Source organism: Pipistrellus hanaki (assembly GCF_964339955.1).
Source record: "Pipistrellus hanaki genome assembly, chromosome: 2".
Taxonomy (NCBI): domain Eukaryota; kingdom Metazoa; phylum Chordata; class Mammalia; order Chiroptera; family Vespertilionidae; genus Pipistrellus; species Pipistrellus hanaki.
In genome coordinates this window covers 192,259,435-192,281,039 of record NC_140504.1, presented here as the reverse complement: position 1 = coordinate 192,281,039, position 21,605 = coordinate 192,259,435, and the positions used below count along the sequence as shown (strand labels likewise).

General features: G+C 38.6%; 1 protein-coding gene across 2 annotated transcripts in view; it reads left to right on the top strand.

Annotated features, from left to right (window-relative positions):
• The window catches only part of SPEN (spen family transcriptional repressor), an 87,067-nt gene that overhangs the window by 17,741 nt on the left and 47,721 nt on the right, over window positions 1-21,605 (top strand). Inside the window, exons 3-4 of one of the 2 annotated variants that reach the window (XM_084875267.1) lie at window positions 2,534-2,854; window positions 5,938-6,414. In XM_084875267.1, the coding sequence (XP_084731393.1) occupies window positions 2,534-2,854; window positions 5,938-6,414 (798 nt within the window). Of the gene's footprint in view, window positions 1-2,533; window positions 4,096-5,937; window positions 6,415-21,605 lie in introns of those variants that run through there. The other variant, XM_084875268.1, reaches the window with a different exon arrangement.

Here is a 21,605-nt window from a genome sequence, read left to right as displayed (position 1 = left end):
TTTGTAGTTGAGCCCCAGTTTGCAATTCTTTTGAGTATGTGCCTATGATTGGAATTGCTGGGTCATATGGTAATTCTATGCTTAACTTTTTGAGAAAATGCCAACCCTTTCCACAGTGGCTGTACCATTTTTACGGTTCCACAAGGTTTCAAATTTCTCCATATCCTTGCTAACACTTGTTCTTTTCTTTGTTTTCTCTTTTCCTCTAAATACTAGCTATCCTAGTGGCTGTGAAGTGGTATGTCATCTTGGTTTTGATTTGCACTTCCTTAACAGTTAATGATTTTGAGCATCTTTCCTGTGCTTTATCTGCCATCTATATATCTTTGGTGAAGTGTTTTGCCCGTTAAAAAAAATTAGGTGGCTGTAAGATTTCTTGTATTCCAGATACAGATCCTTTGTCAGATACATTGGAAGGCATTTTTAATATTTGTATGTAATGAATTATTTCAATTTCTGTCATCTCCCCCCTCCAAGTTAAAAAGATTCTTTCATCAATTCATTTATACCAAATAATTTTTTTCTTTCCAGTTCAATTGCTTTTTAAAAAAAATACGTTTTATTGAGTTTTTACAGAGAGAAAGAGAGAGGGATAGAGAGTTAGAAACATCAATGAGAATTATTGATCAGCTGCCTCCTGTACACCCCCTACTGGGGATGTGCCCGCAACCAAGGTACATGCCCTTGACCAGAATTGAACGTGGGACCTTTCAGTCTGCAGATCGACACTCTATCCACTGAGCCAAACTGGTTTCAGCTCAATTGCTTTTTGAAACTGGATTTTATGATTGTATTTTCCCTATTAGAGGAAATAATTTAAACTATATTAGAACATATAAAAGGAAAAGTTCTGCTTTCTGATAATGTCAGCTTTTTCAGAGGAAGTGTAAAATTATGCTCTTCAATTGTCCAGGAATAAGAGGTCTGTATTTAAAAGCGCTATACCTGCCGGATTGGCATGGCTCAGCGGTTGAGCGTCAACCTGTGAAGCAGGAGGTAATGGTTCAATTCCAGGTCTGGGCACATGGAATTTCGGGCTCGGTCCCCAGTCGGGGGTGTGCAGGAGGCAGCTAATCAGTGATTTTCTTTCATCGATGTTTCTGTCTCCCTCCCTCTCACTTTCTCTCTGAAATTAATAAAAATATATTTAAAAGATAATACAAGTGCTTTACCTGCCTTTCTAAAAGGCCAAATTGCATGTAGATAAAATATAATTCACTCCTATTGAAATTTGTAGAGTTTTCATGAATTTTTCCAAATAATTATATTTCTTTCATAACATATATGCTTCAAAATATAAAAGGTGCCCTAAAATTTTTCTTTACACACATAGTAAATAGTTTTTGGGAATAAAAATGAAAACATATGGTTAAACCAAAGATTTTCTTAGATTTATTAACTTATATGAAATAATTTTAATTATACCTAAATTATAAATCTTAGCAGTTTTCTTTTAACTTCTGGAAAAGAAAAGAAAATAGCAAAAAATTACATTAAAACAATTAGGCTGTGATTTGTAAATAAACACATAAAATATTTGGGTTATTTTGTCTTTAAGTAAGGAATATTTTAAATCACCTCACTTTTCAGTAAGATCATTTTCACTTAATGAATTAAGTTAAAATGAAATCTATAGAATAACTATTTTTAGTTACAGGTTTCGTTTTTTTTGTTGTTTTTTTTTTTTTGTTTGTTTTTTTTGTTAATCCTCACCCGGGGATATTTTTCTATTAATTTTTAAGGAGAGTGGAAGAGAGAGGAAAAGACAAAAACATTGATGTGAGAGAAATACATTGATTAGTTGCCTCCTGCATGCCCCAGAACAGGGCCCGCACTATGGGAGAAGCCTGCAGCAGAGGTATGTGCTCTTGACTGGAATCGAACCTGGAACCCATTGGTCCCCAGGCCAACAACCGGATGGGCTACATTTTTTAATAAAAATATTTTAAGGTTTCTGAGTTACTTTGATCAATGTTAGGTCCGATATCCCTTTGTAGAATGTACAACTTTCTAAAATCATCTGAGAGATAAGTTTCAGCTAAGTGTTCTAGAAAGGTAAAAGGTAGTTTAGTAAATACTATAAGGAGTGAGTGTAATAATGTGGTAAAAACATTTCTAAATATTTTCCCCAAGAAAGATAAACGTGAGTGTAAAAGTCATTTAAAAAGTCACTTTGGTGTCCGGCTGGTGTGACTCACTGGTTGAGCATTAACCCATGAACAAGGATATCATGGTCAGGATATTCTCAATCAGGTCTGGGCACATGCCCGGGTTTTGGGCTTGATCCCCAATGGGGGCATGCAGGAGGCAGCTGATTAATGATTCTCTCATCATTGATGTTTCTCTCTCATTTCCTCTTTCTGGGGGGGAAAAAAAGAAAGAAAAGAAGAAGAAGAAAAAAAAAAAGGCACTTTGTAACCTCCCCCCCTACATACATAATACACATTTTCTAAAAATAAGAAACAAATTAAAAAACCTATTTTTGGAAAATTATTGATGTGCAACAATAATGTTGACTTTATTTTTTTTCCAGATATGGCCGCGTGGAAAGTGTCAAAATTCTCCCTAAAAGGGGATCTGAAGGAGGAGTGGCTGCCTTTGTGGATTTTGTGGACATCAAAAGTGCACAGAAAGCTCACAACTCAGTCAACAAAATGGGAGATAGAGACCTACGCACGGATTATAATGAACCAGGCACCATTCCAAGTGCTGCTCGGGGATTGGATGATACAGTTTCCATAACATCTCGTAGTAGAGAGGTTTCTGGGTTCAGAGGAGGTGGTGGAGGGCCTGCTTATGGCCCCCCACCATCACTTCATGCACGAGAAGGACGTTATGAGCGGAGACTTGATGGGTAAGTTCCAAGGTTTCTGTAGGCAGGTATTTTGTATTTGATATGGTGAGAAACAGAAACTCATATTTAGGGGCCCCAGATGGATTTAAAGTTTTGGGCATTCTCAATGTTTCCTATTTTGGGTTGGAAACGGAAGTAATTTCTATCCCAGTGGCTGGTATTATGGAATCGTAGAGGATATTTCCTGCAGCTGGTTGGATATCTACTCCTGAGATATGAAGTGGTGGAAGATTTTGTATGGCAGCAGTTTTGGAGTTTTGGAGATTTATTTATTTCTTCTCTTGGATGATGATAAGGCCTTCCTTGGATATATTCCTTTTACCTGATGGAGCTATTTGGCTACAGAATTTGTGGTTATACTATATGGAATATTTCTGGAATATTAGAGCCTACAGATTCTTTTAGAAATTAATATCTGCTTCTCAATTTTCACTACATAAAGTGTACAAATGAATTGGATTGTCATCAAAAAAATCTAGCACATCATAATGATTCAACCCCTTGGATTCTACAAACAATACTTTAACCTGGAAATGTGTAACTTGGAATAAGAAGAATGAAGGCAATGTTTGATTTTCCCATTTTGGATCTACACAATTTCCATGTTGGAATTATACTCCTGGATGGAATGGGGAAAGTTTGAGATGATGGACATTGTTAAATCCTGGAATATAGCCATTGTTTCCTAATTTCTGGAATCTATGGGATGTCATGCAGTCAAAATTCCATTAGCCCAGGAGAAGAGGATTACTATCTCCTTGCTGAAGCAAATTGCTGCCCAATTAAAGGTACTTTAGTTTGAACACATGGTGATGATCAGTTGTGGATACTGCAATCAAAATTGACTGTGCTGGATGGCTACAAAAGTGAACTATTGGCAAGCAACTGCCTTCCTCATTTGGTGGAATCATTTCCTCTTCTGGTCAGCTGCCTGATTCATACTTAGGGCCGGAAATTTTTATGAATGTGGATCAATTTATAATTGTCTACTATCTCAAGAAAGAAGTCTGGGGGTTTGAGAGTTACATTTTGTCTGGGACAACTTGCTTCCAGTGGAATTATTTTATCTGATCACTAAGATTTTTTTTTCCTTGTGGTTCATCTAAATATCATTTGACACCCTTGCCCATTAAGAAGGTGGATTACCCCCATAAGAGGGGCCAAAATTGGGGAAGTTATGTTCACAATTCTCTCCCTAGATTTAATTGGGATTATAGGTCGTGTTTCCACACTTGGAAAAGGTTGGTATGTCCTGACCTGTGTATATTAGCCCCTCTCCTAACCCAAGTCATACTCTCTCTTTTCCCCCCACTAACTCTAGAAGTATTTAGTACTAATAGATGAATCAAAAAATAGCTATTAGATTTCAGCTCTGCTAGCTCTTGTGCCTGCCTTCTGTATCTTCCTAATGGATAAGAACTTTATATAGTTATAAGCTATTAGCTGTAGCAGTAATTCTCCTAGAACTGTTGCTTATTATATCATTAATAACAGCTTTCACTGATTAATATTTGATAGGATACTAATAGAATTATTTATTAAATTTTCTCTTAAGTCTGAAAGGAAACCCTTGTTTGTTAGACATTGAAATATCCAAGTTCTAGAAATGTAGTGAATAAAAAAGGAAAAAGTCATTTAAGTAGGAAAGATATTATTATTGAATTTTTTGTCATGCCAGTTGCTTTTCATATGGCTGCAAAAAACAAACGCAGCATTGGAAGGTATATTTGCTACTAAGTGAAATGGTAGATGAGATGAAGATTAGTGGAGGAATTTGGAATCCAGTAATGTAGTGGGGACATAGTATTATAATATTTTTGCCAGATATTCTTCATTTGAGAGATTCTAATTCTTCTACATTTTTCATGATTCCTAATTTCTTTTGACAGAAGGTAGTTCCAAATATAACATTGAGAAGAAGCTCAATCTTAAGTTGAAATTCAAGTGAAATGGTCTTTTTAGAGACTCAGGAAATGAGTTCTGGTTTCCTACCAAAGTAGAGAATATAAGATTTATTTATAGGATTAGACTTAGTTTTAAGTACTAACACTTAATTGCATCTGTGAATTATACATGCAACAATTTTTGCACTCTTAGGTTAACAGCGTAAACTGCTGGTTAACAGATATGTCCTACAGAAAATGTTTTTTAAGTTAAACCATTGCTAATAGTAACCTTAGAGACTCTTAAAATTCCAAAAGTTGCCTAATTTCATTATAGGCAAATTGAGTATAGCTAAAACCTAAGTGAACATATTTCCTGTAACCATTAAGTACATACATTAACAAATTGAATTGTGGAATAGACATTTAAAAAATTATGTGGAATTTTATAGCACAAGGATGTAAAATAACCTTTATTCTTTAATTAGCTAAATTTACCATAGACTAGTATGTAGCAATCCAATATTTTAATATCCTAAGTATTGCTTTTTTTTTAGATTTCACTTTTTTTTAATTAAATGTGATTGGGCACAGCAGTTTGTATAATCTTGTAATTTTTATAATTACCTAAGAAGTTGAAAGTTAATGAGAAAAAGTTATAGTTAAAGTTTTTTCTGGACTTCTTTGAAAATGCCCTCCTACAGCTGGGACATACATCACAATAGGGCTTTCATGACTGTGTTAGAAATGTGTCATGTAAATTCTGCCTAAAAAACAACTTACATAGTAAATAAAAGTTTGGTATATATTTTAATGAGATGAAAGTATAGAAAATTTTCATATTAAAATGACAGTTTCTTCTTGTTCCATTAAATTTAAGATGAAAAGGAGATAGCATATGTCTATTTCTGTGTATAAACCAGAAAATTCCTAATAAAAAGAGTAACTGACTTGCAGAACACTAGTCATGAAAGCCCAATATACAGTTAAAACAATGATTGCTCAGCTGTGAAAATACCTTTTGGAGTCAAGTAAAATGTTAAGCTTGTTAGTATTTGCTTAATAAGTAGGTTAATGCTGTTTAGAAAATGATCAGTTGTAAAGACAGACAATGCTGAAGTGAATGTTTGCATGACTTGTTTTTAGTTTTGCTTGTCCCTTTCTGATTGATTAAATATTTTTCCCCCTCCTAAAATGCAGGGCTTCAGATAACAGGGAGCGTGCTTATGAACATAGTGCCTATGGACACCATGAACGGGGGACGGGAGGATTTGATCGGACAAGACATTACGATCAGGATTACTATAGAGATCCTCGCGAACGGACTTTACAACATGGGCTCTATTATTCTTCTCGGAGTCGAAGTCCAAACCGTTTTGATGCTCATGACCCCCGATACGAACCTAGGGCTCGGGAGCAGTTTACGCTGCCCAGTGTGGTACACAGGGATATCTACAGGGATGATATTACCCGGGAGGTACGAGGCAGAAGGCCTGAGCGGAATTACCAGCACAGCAGGAGTCGGTCACCACATTCATCCCAATCTAGAAATCAGTCTCCTCAGAGGCTGGCTAGCCAAGCATCTAGACTCACAAGGTCCCCTAGCGGCAGCGGCTCTAGGAGTAGATCCTCCAGTAGTGACTCAATCAGCAGCAGCAGTAGTACCAGCAGCGACAGGTAGGTTAACAGCCTTTTGTTACAATAGACGAGCTGTTGAATAAATTGTCATAAATTCTCCATGATCAGTGGTAATGATTTTTAGAATAGTAATATTTTTAAAAGAGAATAATCTTGGATCATGTATATAATGAGTAAAGAAACTGATGCACCCGAAACTGATGATTTGCAAATACTGTTTCATCCTCCAGATGCTCAATATTAAAATTGCCAAAAAGGAAGAAAAGTGGCAAATTTAGCTGGGTTGAAGCAGATCTGGTGCCACTGAAAATTATTTATTTCTAAGTTTTTAATTTCCTCGGTATATAATATTAACCTACTTCTGTTCTGGTTCAAAATTTGTAAAAACTATTTTGTCAAAGGTGTATTGGTGAAGTAGTATTATGGTTGACATTTATTATCAATGACTAAGTCAATTTAAGAATACATTTCAACTAATTTTAACATAGGGAGGTAACAAGTAGAAAAGCTTTCTTTAAATGCAGGTTATAACTTGTCTGTTCACTAAAGCTGAGTAAACTGACTTCATTAGTTGGAAGTTTTTTTTCACAAAGGCATTTTATTTTATTTATTTATTTTTAAAGATATATTTTATTGATTTTTTACAGAGAGGAAATGAGGATAGAGAGTTAGAAACATCGATCAGCTGCCTCCTGCACACCCCTCACTGGGGATGTGCCTGTAACCAAGGTACATGCCCTTGGCTGGAATCGAACCTGGGACCCTTCAGTCCACAGGCCAACGCTCTATCCACTGAGCCAAACCGGTTAACGGCAAAAGGCATTTTATTTTAAAGTTGAAAATAATGTACAATAGGTAGTCTTAGGAAATAGCTTAGAGGTTAGGTATTTGTGTTTTAAAAACACAGATCTGGGTAGACAGTATAGTTTGCTACTTTCATAATTTAAGCTGTCTAGGCCTTAGCTTTCTCATCTTTTAAAAGACCATGCTTTATAAAGTTACTGTGAAGATGAAAATGAAAAAAAAAAGTGTCAAATGCTTAGCTTGATACCCATATATGTTAAATAGACACTGTCTTTAATAATTGCTAGCTATTATTATTACTACTTCAAATGTTGTCTTTGAGCATTTCCCATTTCTAGTTATTGTTATTTAACCTGTTAATCCTAGATATCTTAGTTTTAAATTTAGATTGTGTGTATTTTATGTTGATTAAAAAATTTGTTTATCTTTATTGTTGAGGATATTACAGATGTCCTCTATTGCCCCCCTTCACTGGGTTCCCACCCCATTCCAGGCCTCCATCACACACTTTGTCCATGGATTATGCATATAAATTCTTTGGTTATTCTCTGCTTGCCTCTCTCCCCTCTTCCCTTTGAGAACCCTCAGTCTGTGCCATGCTTTGATGGTGTGCATTTTAAAAATTTACAGAATACAGATTATTTGACCTGATTAAATGCTCAGATTAATTATTTTTCTTTTAATATTGCTTGCTTAGAATTAATTTAAGAAAAGTAAATGCTCAGCCAGCCGGTATGAATCAAGTGGTTGAATGTTAACTCATGAACCTGTTGGTCATGGTTTGATTCCTGGTTAGGGCAGGACTCGATCTCCATTGTGGGGGGGAGGCACGCGTACTGGGGATAGCCGATCCATGATTCTCTCTTCTCATCATTGATGTTTCTATTTTTCCCTTTTCCTTTATATCTCTGGGGGGAGAAAAAAAAAGGTAAATGATCATATAATTGATGAATGTCTCCTTTTAGGCCTCCTAAATGTTCTAATTCAAAATAATAAATGGAAACATTTTATACATTTATCTATAGCTAATTAAGACATTTTTGAAGATACAGCATATTACAACGAAGCAAGCTCTTGTTTATGAAATCAGGAGAGTTAGGTTCTGGCTTTAGCTTTGTAGCTCTGACATGGATGAGAATCTTCAACATCTCTTGATTTCATTTGGTATCTTGTTGAGACAAATGGTTGACAAGCTTCATTTGAGCTCTATAAACTGATTATAAAATCTTGTTATGCCTCATTTTCTCCTACATAGAATTGTCTAAGATACTTAAGTTTTAGTCATTTTCCTCAAACCTACCTCATTAAAGGGATGCCACTGCATTCCATTGGATGAAAATTTATTGAAAAGCCCACATATTGAGAGGAGAAACATGATACATAAGTCATTGTACTTGCGTGGGGAAGTTATAGTGTTTTGGGATTTGGACCTTAGCATTGTAGGCTCAGAAGTTTGAACCCACAGGTGATATGATGACTTGGATATATCCTGTTTACATAATCAAAAGAATAGTTATATACCTTTTACTATTTACAGTCAGAAAGATAACTGCCGCAAAGGCAGGATGAACTTAGAAAATCTATTGTACATGGGGACTAAAGGACGAAATTAAAATAAAGAATATTTCCTCTTCTGTCAGCTGCCTGATTCATACTTAAGTCTGGAAATTTTTTTGATTTAGGGCTGTGAAAAATACGTAGGATTTTAGCAAAAAGAAAAAAGGAGTTTTAGGCTAGACATTGGAACAATGTGGGGGGAAGGAACAACTTGAAGAGATACAAGTGGGTGGAAGAATGTTTTGAGAATAGCAGACAATTTAGAATAACTTAACCACACTAATATTTTTGCATTTTATTCTTTATGCAGAGATGACTGTTGAAGGATTTTGAGAAGGGAGATGGCTTGTTGAGATCTGTGCTTTAGAAAAGGTATCTGGCCTGGCCAGCGTGGCTCAGTGGTTGAGTGTCGACCTATGAATCAGGAGGTCACGGTTTGATTCCTGGTCAAGTGCACATGCTGGGTGGTGGGTTCGATCCTGACAAAACCGATCAATGATTCTTTCTCATCGTTGGTGTTTCTGTCTCTTTCCCTCTCCTGTCCTCTCTGAAATCAATAAAAAATATATTTAAAAAAATAAAAAACAATAATGATAAAACAGGCATAGAATAGGAAAGACAGAGATTCTGGTTAAGAAGCTATTTTAGTTCTTGGAGAAGGAAAACTTGGACTGTGAGAATGCCTAACTAGGGACAAGGGGGAGAGACATTGTATTAAGAATCCGATGTTGATTTATGAAAACCCGAACGAACTTTTTTTTTTTTTTTTTTTTTATAAATATATTTTATTGATTTTGTACAGAGAGGAAGGGAGAGAGGTAGCGAGTTACAAACATCGATGAGAGAGAGTCATCGATCAGCTGCCTCTTGCATACCCCCTACTGGGGATGTGCCCGCAACCAAAGTACATGCCCTTGACCGGAATCGAACCCGGGACCCTTCGGTTCCCAACCCGACGCTCTATCCACTGAGCCAAACTGGTTTCGGCAACCCGAATGAACTTTAATGATGGGGTGTTTCAGTACTACCCTGAAACAACAGGACCAGGTCTTGGCACATTGTCTTTCTCGGAGTATATGTTCAACAAATAGTTGAAGTTCTGAGATATGATTCTTAGTTAATATGAGGGATAAAGCAAAATTGATATAAATAGCTGAAAGATTTGGTCATGATATTGTGATTAAAGCAAGTGCATAGAAATATTCCTTGGCATTCAGAGCATATCCATCATCCTTGGGGTCAGCCTCCCTTTTATCAAGATGTCCTCTTTTCCTCTATTATTATATTGACTTCAAAGTATATTTTGAGATGTCACGTAGATTCAGAATGTTCAATATCCTGTTGGAAGTAATAAATTCCTTTTGTAATCTTTAAAACCTTATGATTGTGAAGCTGTGACATTCTAAATCCTTTAAAGTTGTTTAAAATTGTCTTGGCTGGTGCATTCAGTAGTTAGAGCATTGACCCCCCCACACTGAAGGTTCATGGGTTTCAGGTACATTCCTTGTCCCAGGATTGAGACTCATGCGGGAGACAACCAGTTCATGTATCTCTTTCACTTCGATATTTCTCTTTCTTGCTCTCTCTCTTCCCCTCTATGCCACTTCCTTCCTTTCACTCTTTCTGAAAAGCAATGGAAAAAAACAATCCACAGGTGAGGATTAACAAAGAAAAAAAAGTTTAAAACTAACATTTTATAGTAGACAAAATATAGTTTGGTTTTATCTATAGAAACAAGTTTCTATTCTTGTCTGCAAGACTGACTAGGAAATTAATCACCCTCCACCTCCCCTTATTGTTACAGATTTGGTGAATAGAATCCTAGCAGTGCATTTTTTTTTAATTTCTTTATTGATTAAGGTATCACATATTTGTCCTCAACCCCCCATTCTAATCCTCCACCCCTCTCCACTCATGCTCACACCCCCCTATTGTCCTTGACCACTGGTTAGGCTCATATGTATGTACACAGTCATTTCTTTTTTCTAATGTTTTTTTGAAAATATATTTTTTGAGTTTTTACAGAGAGGAAGGGAAAGAGATAGAGAGCCAGAAACGTCGATGAGAGAGAAACATTGGCCAGCTGCCTCTTGCACACCCCCTACTGGGGATGTGCCCACAACCAATGTACATGCCCTTGACTGGAATCAAACCTGGGACCTTTCAGTCCGCAGACCGATGCTCTACCATTGAGCCAAACCGGCTTCGGCTCTAATGTTTTTAGTGATTTCAGAGAGAGGAAGGGAGAAGGATAGAGATAGAAATATCAATGATGAGAAAATTCTCGATCAGCTGCTACAACCACACCTCCCTCTCAGAGTCCCCCACAGGAGATTGAGCCCACAACCCGGTCATGTGCCCTGACTGGGAATCAAACTCCAGGTTCATTGGTCAAATACTGGCCTGGTCTAGCAATGCATTAGCAATGCAAATGAGTAAACAGGGGATTGATGGCAGTCTAGTTTCGAAGTCCTTATACACCTACTATCTTTGCAAAACTATTCAGAGTATTTGGTGAGAACTAGTGCTTCATGAACTTTCCTGTGTACAGTCCTGTGCTGCTATATGTCTCTTTCTTTCTCTTTCACGGTCATTTAGGGAGCACTTTCCTTACAGCAGAAAAATTTAAATACATGAATTTTGCAAAAGCAATTATTTTAAAAGCCCTTGATTGAAGTTGAATGTACTTTATTTCTGTAGTTTTCTATCATTGGATCCCCTCCCTTCATTATGTTGTAAGACTTTTCTTTAATACAAGCCAAAAACATTGGATGGAGGTTGTAAAGGGCATAGAGGGGATAAAAGGTGATAGAAATTTATAAACTTTCCTAATATCTCAAAGTAAATTTTTTTTAATGAGTTGGGCATTGACTTGTTATTTCACCAATCCATGCACTCATTGGTTGTTTCTTGTATGTGCCCTTACTGGGGATCGAATCAGCAACCATGGTGTATCAGGACAATGCTATAACCAGCTGAGCTACCCGGCCAGAGCTCCAAGTACTTGAGACTGAGCTTTGTTTCCTAGTTGTTTACCTTGGTCATAGCCAAAAATGATTGTCTTAGAGTCTGAACTTGGATGGGGGGTGGGGGGAATTATATCTTTTCCCTAACCTATACCTGAAATTTAGCATTGCCTCCCATTGTGAAAGTCAGCAAAACAAAACAGTAGTATTATCAGTGTGAGTTACTCTGTTACCAATTAGAATCCACAGGTAATTTACCCTGTTTCCCCGAAAATAAGACAGTGTCTTATATTAATTTTTTCTCCCAAAGTTGCGCTAGGTCTTATTTTCAGGGGATGTCTTATCTTTCCATGCACTAGGTCTTATTTTTAGAGGATGTCTTATTTTCGGGGAAACACGGTATTATTGTTGTAGATATCTCAAAAGTGGGCTTATATTAATCTTTACTGGGATATTGTTATTGAACTCAGTGATAGATGTTTTAATTTAATGTTAATAAAGACATCACATAATTTAAAGATTTTAATAATTGTGTCAATATAATTGGTTTTCTTTTATTCCTATTTATTTTACTTTATGCTTTAAGAAACATTATTCTGAAAAGTGGTCCAGAGACTTTGCCAGATTGTTGAAAAGGATTTTTGGCACATAAGTAGCTACAGTTAGCCTTTGATTCTACATCCTATGAAGGTTTAACTTAATGATGGACGGGAGAGGTGTTTTTTTTTTTTTTTGTAGGAGAGGTTTGAATAAAATGGTAATAGGAAAGAGTTGAGATTTGGATGACCCCAAACCTTTTCTTGCTCCATCTCCTCCCCCTCAATAGATTACTTCCCTAAATCTCTTTTTAGGTAAAAGTTCACTTTTGAGTTTACATTTAGCCATCTATTTAACAAATACTACTATTTTTGTGCACCAAATTTATGGAATAAGATAACAGGCTGTATCCTGGCTGATGTTGTCTAGTGGTTAGACAGTATCCGGGGTACGGAAAAATCTTGTGATAGATTCCTGGTCAAGGACATGCACCTGGGTTGCAGGTTAATCCCCAGCCTGGATTGGGGCGGGTGTGAGAGGCAACCAATTGATGTCTCTCTCTCACACCGATGTTTCTCCCTCTCTTAAACAACAACAACAAAAACAATGGCCTGGTTGGTGTGGTTCAGTGGTTAAGCATTGGCTCATGAACTAGGACTGTGGTTGGCAAACTGCAGCTCGAGAACCACATGCGGCTCTTTGGCCCCTTGAGTGTGTCTCTTCCACAGAATACCACGGCCTGGGTGAGTCTATTTTGAAGAAGTGGCTTTAGAAGAAGTTTTAAGTTTAAAAAATTTGGCTCTCAAAAGAAATTTCAATTGTTGTACTGTTGATATTTGGCTCTGTTGACTAATGAGTTTGCCGACCACTGAACCAGTAGGCCATGGTTAGATTCCCAGTCACGGCACATGTCTGCGCTGTGGGCTTAATCCCCAGTGGGTGGGTGTGCAGGAGTCAGCCGTTCAGTGCTTTTCATCATGGATGTTTCTCTCTCTCCTTCTCCTTTCCTCTCTGAAATCAGTAAAAATATTTTTTTAAAAATTGGAATAAGATTATTTAAATAATGTAGTTGAAAAATTTTCTGAAATTTTCTTTGTATAGTTGTTACATTATTAGAATTTTTTTTTGAACTGTCATAAGTTGGAAGATACACAAGGAAGATAATGGGGGAATCAGTATGGGGAAAAGACACAAAGTCAATTCGGAAGACTGGAATATGAAGTAGACTTTGTGATGTTTGTTTACAGTAACATTGAAGCATATAGAACTTTGAGTAATTAGACTTTTCAACTCTGATGCTATATTAAGATATGGCATGCTTTATGCCCCTTCCCTTGTCAATTGTTAGTTTTGCATTAGAATAATTCACTTTTTATTGAAAGGGAAATGAAGATATGTTCTTACTAAAGTCCTGGTGCACGAGATTTGTGCACTAAGAAAGGGGGGGCAGGAGGAGAGTCCCTTAGCCCAGCCTGGGTCCTCTCACGGTCTGGGGCCCTTCGGGGGATGCCGCTTGGGGGGTGTCCCACTGGGAGGGGCCGGGGGTGGGCATTGGGCCTAAGCCAGCAGTTAGATATTCCTCTTGCAGTCCAGGACCTCTTACTCCTTATTGCCTGCCTGCAGCGGAGGTGGGAGAGGCTCCTACCAGCACCGCTGTACTCGCCATCCATGAGCCCGGCTTCTGGTTGAGCCACTCCCCCTGTGGGAGCACACTGACCACCAGGGGGCAGCTCCTGCATTGAGCATCTGCTCCCTGGTGGTCAGGTCGTATGCATCATAGTGACCAGTCGTTCTGCCATTCTGTTGATTTGCATATTATGCTTTTATTATATAGGACTGTTGGTATTTTATACACACACACACATACACACACACACAGTTGATTTCAGAGAGGAAGGAAGAGGAAGAGAGATAGAAACATCAGTGATGAAAAAGAATCATTGATCAGCTAGCTGCCTCCTGCATGCCCGCTACTGGGGATTGAGCCTACAACCTGGGCATATATGCTCTTGACTGGAATCAAAACAGAGAGACCCTTCAGTTTGTAGGCCGACACTCTTTCCACTGAACCAAACAGCTAGGGCTTATTGTTGGTATTATTTGTAGAACTTATTTGTATATTTCTTTAATTTTTTTTTTTTTTTTTTTTTAAATTTTATGGGCCTTGACTGGAGATCAAAGTCACAACCTTGGCATATCCAGATGATGCTCCTATTGGTCGGCAAACTCATTAGTCAACAGAGCCAAATATCAACAGTGCAACAATTGAAATTTCTTTTGAGAGCCAAATTGTTTAAACTTAAACTTCTTCTAACGCCACTTCTTCAAAATAGACTCGCCCAGGCTGTGGTATTTTGTGGAAGAGACACACTCAAGAGGCCAAATAGCCGGATTCTGTGCCCTTGATTGAAATTAAACCTGGAACCTTTCAGTCTGCAGGCCGACACTATCTACTGAGCTAAACCAGTTAGGGCCGTACTCTTATTTTAACCTAAGTAAAACACCATTTGTTGTTTTTTTTGTTTTGTTTTGTTTTTAATAATTTTATTGATTTTTTATAGAGAGGAAGAGAGAGGGACAGAGAGTTAGAAACATCGATGAGAGAGAAACATCGATCAGCCACCTCCTGCATACCCCCCACTGGGGATGTGCCCACAACCAAGGTACATGCCCTTGATCGGAATCGAACCCGGGACCCTTCAGTCAGCAAGCTGATGCTCTATCCACTGAGCCAAACCGGCCTTGGCCATTTGTTGGTTTAAATAGCTAATTTATTATTATTATTATTATTATTATTATTTTATTTATTTATTTATTTATTTTTTTAAAATATATTTTATTGATTTCTTACAGAGAGGAAGGGAGAGAGATAGAGAGCTAGAAACGTCGATGAGAAACATCGACCAGCTGCCTCTTGCACACCCCCTACCGGGGACGCGCCCGCAACCAATGTACATGCCCCTGACCGGAATCGAACCCGGGACCTTTCAGTCCACAGACCGACGCTCTACCACTGAGCCAAACCGGTTTCGGCTTATTATTATTATTTTTAATTGAGTTTTTACAGAGAGGAAGAGAGAGGGATAGAGAGCTAGAAACATCAACCAGCTGCCTCTTGCACATCCCCCACTGGGGATGTGCCCGCAAACCAAGGTACATGCCCTTGACCAGAATCGAATCTGGGACCTTTCAGTCCGAAGGCCAACCCTCTATCCACTGAGCCAAACCGGTTTCGGCTAATTTATTATTTTTATTTTACAACCATTTTTTCCTGTTTTATTAAAATTTTGTCCTTCATTTTTACCGTTTTAGATAGTTGAAACTATGCTGAAAATCAATATTATGAATAAAATGTATTAATTGTCCTGGACCTTTCCGGCTACAACATGAAGTTTTTAAAAAAAATATTTTTATTATTTCAGATAGGAAGGAGAGAGAAATACCAATGATGAGAGAGAATCAGTGATTGGCTGTCTCCTATACACCCTACACTGGGGATCATGCCTGCAACCCAGGCATGTGCCCTGACCCAGATTCAAACTGTGACCTCCTGGTTCATAGGCTGATGCTCACTCAACCACTGAGCCAAGCAGGCTGAAATTTGCAACTTTTATTTGTGATGGAATTCAGTGAAAGCCAACTAGTGGTTTTATTGATTGAATGAGTATTCTCTCTCCTTGAACTATTGGTATCTAAGTTTTTTAAAAAGTCACCTACTTGGAGGAAGAAGGGTTGGTGGAAAAAAGAAAATCAGGCATATTAGTATGTCTGCAATCCTGGAGAAAATGGTTAGATTTAAAATGCACATTAAGCCGAAACCGGTTTGGTTCAGTGGATAGAGCGTCGGCCTGCAGACTGAAAGGTCCCAGGTTTGATTCCGGTCAAGGGCATGTTCCTTGGTTGCGGGCACATCCCCAGAAGGGGGTGTGCAAGAGGCAGCTGATCGATGACTGTCTCATCAATGTTTCTAACTCTCTGTCCCTTTCTCTTCCTCTCTGTAAAAAATTAATAAAATATATTAAAAAATAAAAAATAAATTGCACATTAAATTTACCTCCCTTTGCCGAAACCGGTTTGGTTCAGTGGTAGAACGTCAGTCTGCGGACTGAAAGGTCCCAGGTTCGATTCTGCTCAGGGGCATGTACGTTGGTTGCGGGCACATCCCCAGTAGGGGGTGTGCAAGAGGCAGCTGGTCGATGTTTCTCTCTCATCGACTTTTCTAGCTCTCTATCTCTCTCCCTTCCTCTCTGTAAAAAATTCTTTAAAAAATTATTGATTTCATAGAGTAAGGGAGAGAGAGAAACATCAATGATAAGAGATAATCATTGATTGGCTGCCTTCTGTGTGTCCCCTACTGGGGATAAGCCTGTAACCTGGGCATGTGTTCTGACTGGGAATTAAAATGTAACCTTCTGGTTTGTATTAGGTCTAGTAATAATTAATGTCGTTTTCTAATACTTTTTAAAATCGAATTTATTTAAACAATACAACAAAATTTAATCAACAATATAGTTGCCGTTGTTTTCTACTACTTGTGCCCAACGCTCAGGAAGCATTTTAATCCCTCTGTTGTAAAATTCTTGTGATTTTGATGCAAAAAATTCGGTCAATGCATTTTTGAGGCATTCTTCATTATTAAATTTTTTTCCAAGAAGAAAGTTTTGCAAAGAACGAAACAAATGGTAATCGGAAGGGGCAATATCAGGAGAATATGCAGGTTGAGGGAGAACTTCCCATTCCAACTGGCGCAGTTTTTCAGCAGTGATTCTTGCAGTATGCGTCGTGCGTTATCGTGGTGAAGAATTACGCCCTTCCGATTAATCAGCGCGGGTTCTTTTTCTCTTAAAGCTTGGGCTAACCTTTCCAATTGGGCACTATACACTGCACTTGTAATGGTTTGGTTAGATGGTAAAAGTTCATAATGAAGAATTCCTTTAAAATTCCACCAAACACACAACATCACTTTTTTTGCATGCAAGTCAGGTTTTGGCGTGGGCTGCGGAGCCTCATTTTTGTCCAACCATTGAGGCCGCCTTTTCAAATTAACATACAGCACCCATTCTTCATCTCCGGTAACAATTTGCTCTAAAAACGGCAAACGGTTTTGATGAGAGAGGAGCAACTGCAAATTGTGACTCTTTGATTACGGTTGTTGTCGGTCAACTCATGAGGAACCCATTTTCCAAACTTTTGGACTTTGTCAAGTGCACGCAATTGATTGGAAATTGTTTTTTGTGAACAATTTAAAGTTGTCGCAAGCTCTTGTTGGGTAATTTGAGGATTTTGCACCAAAAGAGCTTGAAGAGCTTCTTGATCAAAATTGGACACACGGCCTCGACCACTCTTGTCATCTAACGAAAAATTTCCCTCGCGAAATTTCTCAAACCAACGCTGGCATTTTCTGGCGCTAACTGCATCTTGACCAAGAGCACTACAGATGTTTTTTGCAGCCTCACTTGCTTTTCTTCCTAATTGGAACTCATAAAACATGCAGTGCCGAATATGCCCTTCATCCGCCATCTTCTTAGCCCTGGTTTTGCAACAAAAACCAAACCAAACACAAACTTTTTCAAGCAAAACTTGTTAATTGCACTTCACACGTTCTGTAGATACCACGTGTTTGAAGGTTATGTCAATACAAGTCAACGCCAAGCAAGATTTTAAACGAATGTTTAAAAAAGACATTAATTATTACTAGACCCGATAGTTTGATACTCAACCTCTTAGCCACATGGGCTTGGCTGAAGTGTTTGCTTCTCATTGCTCTGGTGCACTTAACTTATTGAGATTTATAAATAGATCAGTTTCATTTATGGTTTTCCTTTTTGTCAAGCATAGGTGTAGGTGTTATCAATGTTAGGGTTATATGGAATAGGCAGGCCGTTTTGGAAACAAGTGTTAGAGTCACCATATTTAGTCTTAAATTAGGAACCCTGCTTTCATTTAAGATTTTCTGCTGCTAGGGAGATGAGAACGAGAAGACTTAGCTCTGAGAGCAAATGAGGAGAGTTCATTGTGTGCTGCCTGGACAGCCAGGGTGTCTAAATATTGTGGGGAAAGCTAGGAACTGCTTGTTTGTGATTCAGCCAGCCTAAACTGGAATCATCCAGTTTAAGTTGGCTGCTTGCCACATTTCAGAGGCTTTCTTATTCTGTCAGAGTTTCTGTCCCAGCTTCTGTGCTGTGACTGGGCAGCCTGCAGGGAGGAGTAGCTGGAATTAGCTGCCAGTTAATCCAGGTTTGTTCCTAGGTAGGAGGCATTTCAGTAAGGACCTGAAAACTAGAATGCTGGTGTGAATTCTCGTTGTTTTCTTAAGAAATTAAAAAGCCGAAACCGGTTTGGCTCAGCAGTAGAGTGTCGGTCTGCGGACTGAAAGGTCCCGGGTTCGATTCTGGTCAAGGGCATGTACATTGGTTGCGGGCACATCCCCGGTGGGGTGTGTGCAAGAGGCAGCTGGTCGATGTTTCTCTCTCATCGACGTTTCTAGCTCTCTATCTCTCTCCCTTCCTCTCTGTAAAAAAATCAATAAAATATATTTTTAAAAAAAGAAATTTAAAAAAAAAATCCTTACCTGAGGATATTTTTTCATTGCTTTTAGATAGAGTGGAAAGGAGGTGGGGAGGGGAGAAACATTGATGTGTAAGAGAGATACATCGATTGGTTGCTTCCCCCATGCGCCTGGGCCAGGCTGGGGATCAAATCTGCAACCCAGGTACATGCCCCTGAGCAGGAATGGAACCTAAGACCCTTTGGTGTACAAATGATGCTCTAACAAATGAACAACACTGGCCAGGGCAAATTCTTATTATTTTCAACATGTCTTTTCTTATTACTCACTTGCTTTAACTATAAATTTTAATCTTCTGCCTTTTAGTACCTAAGGCTTCTAAACCAGCTTTTGCCATACTACTGTTTGGGTATATCACGACATGGTCTACATTCGGTGATAAAGAATTTGACCAGAATGTTATTTTGTTAATTAACTAGTAGCCCTGCACACAAATCCGTGCACCAGTAGGTTGCTGCTCTCCTCCTGTAACTCCCCCCCCCCCCCCCCCCCCCCCGCCGGCCGACTTGTAGCTTGTAGTTTGCTTCCCCACCATCCTGTAGATCCATGAACTGGTGGTTACGTCTCAGGGCATAACAGATAATTAGCATATTCCTCTTAATATATAGGATTAGCAAAGTTCCCCAGGAACTTGCTTATAGTTAAATCAGTCTAAAGTAAAGAACTCTTGCCAAAACCGGTTTGGCTCAGTGGATAGAGCGTCAGCCTGCGGACTGAAAGGTTCCGGGTTCGATCCCCGTCAAGGGCATGTACCTTGGTTGCGGGCACATCCCCAGTAGGGGTGTGCAAAAGGCAGCTGATCGATGATTCTCTCTCATCGATGTTTCTAACTCTCTATCCCTCTCTCTTCCTCTCTGTAAAAAAATCAATAAAGTATATTTAAAAAAAATAAAAAAAACAACCCAATAATCCTCCCTCTACAAAAAAATAACATGTAAAGAACTCTCTTTCATAGCCCTTTTCTTCCTTCCTTCCTTCCTTTTTTCCTTCCTTCCTTCCTTCCTTCCTTCCTTCCTTCCTTCCTTAAATATATTTTTATTGATTTTAGGGAGGAAGGGAGAGGGATAGAGATATAGAAACATCAATGATGAGAGATAATCATTGATTGGCTGCCACCTGCATGTCCCCCACTGGAGATTGCGCCCACAACCCAGGCACATGCCCTTGGCCGGAATCGAACTCGAGACCCCTCAGTCCGCAGGCTGATGCTCTATCCACTTAGCCAAACCAGCTAGGGCCCTTTTCTTTCTTTATATGTGGGTTTTGATGGGTTTATTTGATTTGATTGAAAAGTAGAAGAAATAAAAATAGCCAAAACCGGTTTGGCTCAGAGGATGGAGCATCCGCCTGTGACTGAAAGGTCCCAGGTTCGATTCTGGTCAAGTGCATGTACCTTGGTTGCGGGCACATCCCCAGAGGGGGTGTGCAGGAGGCAGCTGGTCGATGTTTCTCTCTCATCGATGTTTCTAGCTCTCTATTTCTCTCCCTTCCTCTCTGTGAAAAAACAATAAAACATATTTTTTAAAAAGAAATAAAAATAGAGTAAACCTAGTACTATCTTGTGAATTTTAATTAATTTTTTTCTAAATTAAAATTCTTTTGACTGATTCTATTTTACTCTTTAAAATATATTTTTATTCAGAGAAGAAGGGAGTGAGGAGATTGAACCATCAATGATGTCAGGGAATCATTTATCAGCTGCCTTCTGCACACCCCTTGCTGAGGATTGAGCTTGAAATTGGGGCATGTGCCCTTGACTGGAATCAAACCTGGGACCCTTCAGTACACAGGTCAACATTCTATCCACTGAGCCAAACTGGGTAGGGTAACTTGTTTTTAAAATATATCTTGCCGAAACCGGTTTGGCTCAGTGGATAGAGCATAAGTCTGTGGACTCAAGGGTCCCAGGTTTGATTCCGGTCAAGGGCATGTACATTGGTTGCGGGCACATCCCCGGTGGGGGTTGTGCAGGAGGCAACTGGTCGATGTATCTCTCTCATTGATGTTTCTAGCTCTCTATCCCTCTCTCTTCCTCTCTGTGAAAAATCAATAAAATATATTAAAAAAATATATATCTTTATTGATTTCGGAGAGGAAGGGAGAAGGAAAGAGATAGAAACATCAATGATGAGAGAGAATCATTGATTGGCTGCCACCTGCACGTCCCCTAATGCCAATCAAGCCTGCAACCCAGGCATGTAACATTGACTGGAATCGAACCTGGGACCCTTCAGTCTGAAGGCTGATGCTATATCCACTGAGCCAAACCAGCTAGGGCTAGCTAGGGTAATTTTGACTGATTTCAGAGAGAGGAAGGTAGAGAAGAGAGAGAAACATCAGTGAGAGAGATAAACATAGATGTGTATTGTCTCCCATACACACCAAGACTGGGATCGAACCTGAAACCTGGCTATGTGACCTGCCTGGGAATTGAATCAGGCACATTTTGGTGTATGAGATTATGCTCCAACTAATAGCCACACTGGCCAGGGCTAATTTAATCTTGATGTCATTTTTCTAAACATTGCTTTAAAAATTAACAAAAAGTAATCCAGATTAAAGCCTCATAAAAAAAATACTATGCCAAATTGCATTTGTTTGACTTGGAAATAAATTCTTAAAAAACAACAATATTGTGCCTCAATTACAAATTTTTAGCCTCTTTCTCAGTTTGCCTCTTTGAGAAAAAAGGGATTTAAGTGATTAAACATGGCTCAATTCTTGATCTGAGAACACCCAGAAGTCACTAAGAAATAATAAAGCCAACTGAGGAATGGTTCAAGTGTTAGTCTATACAC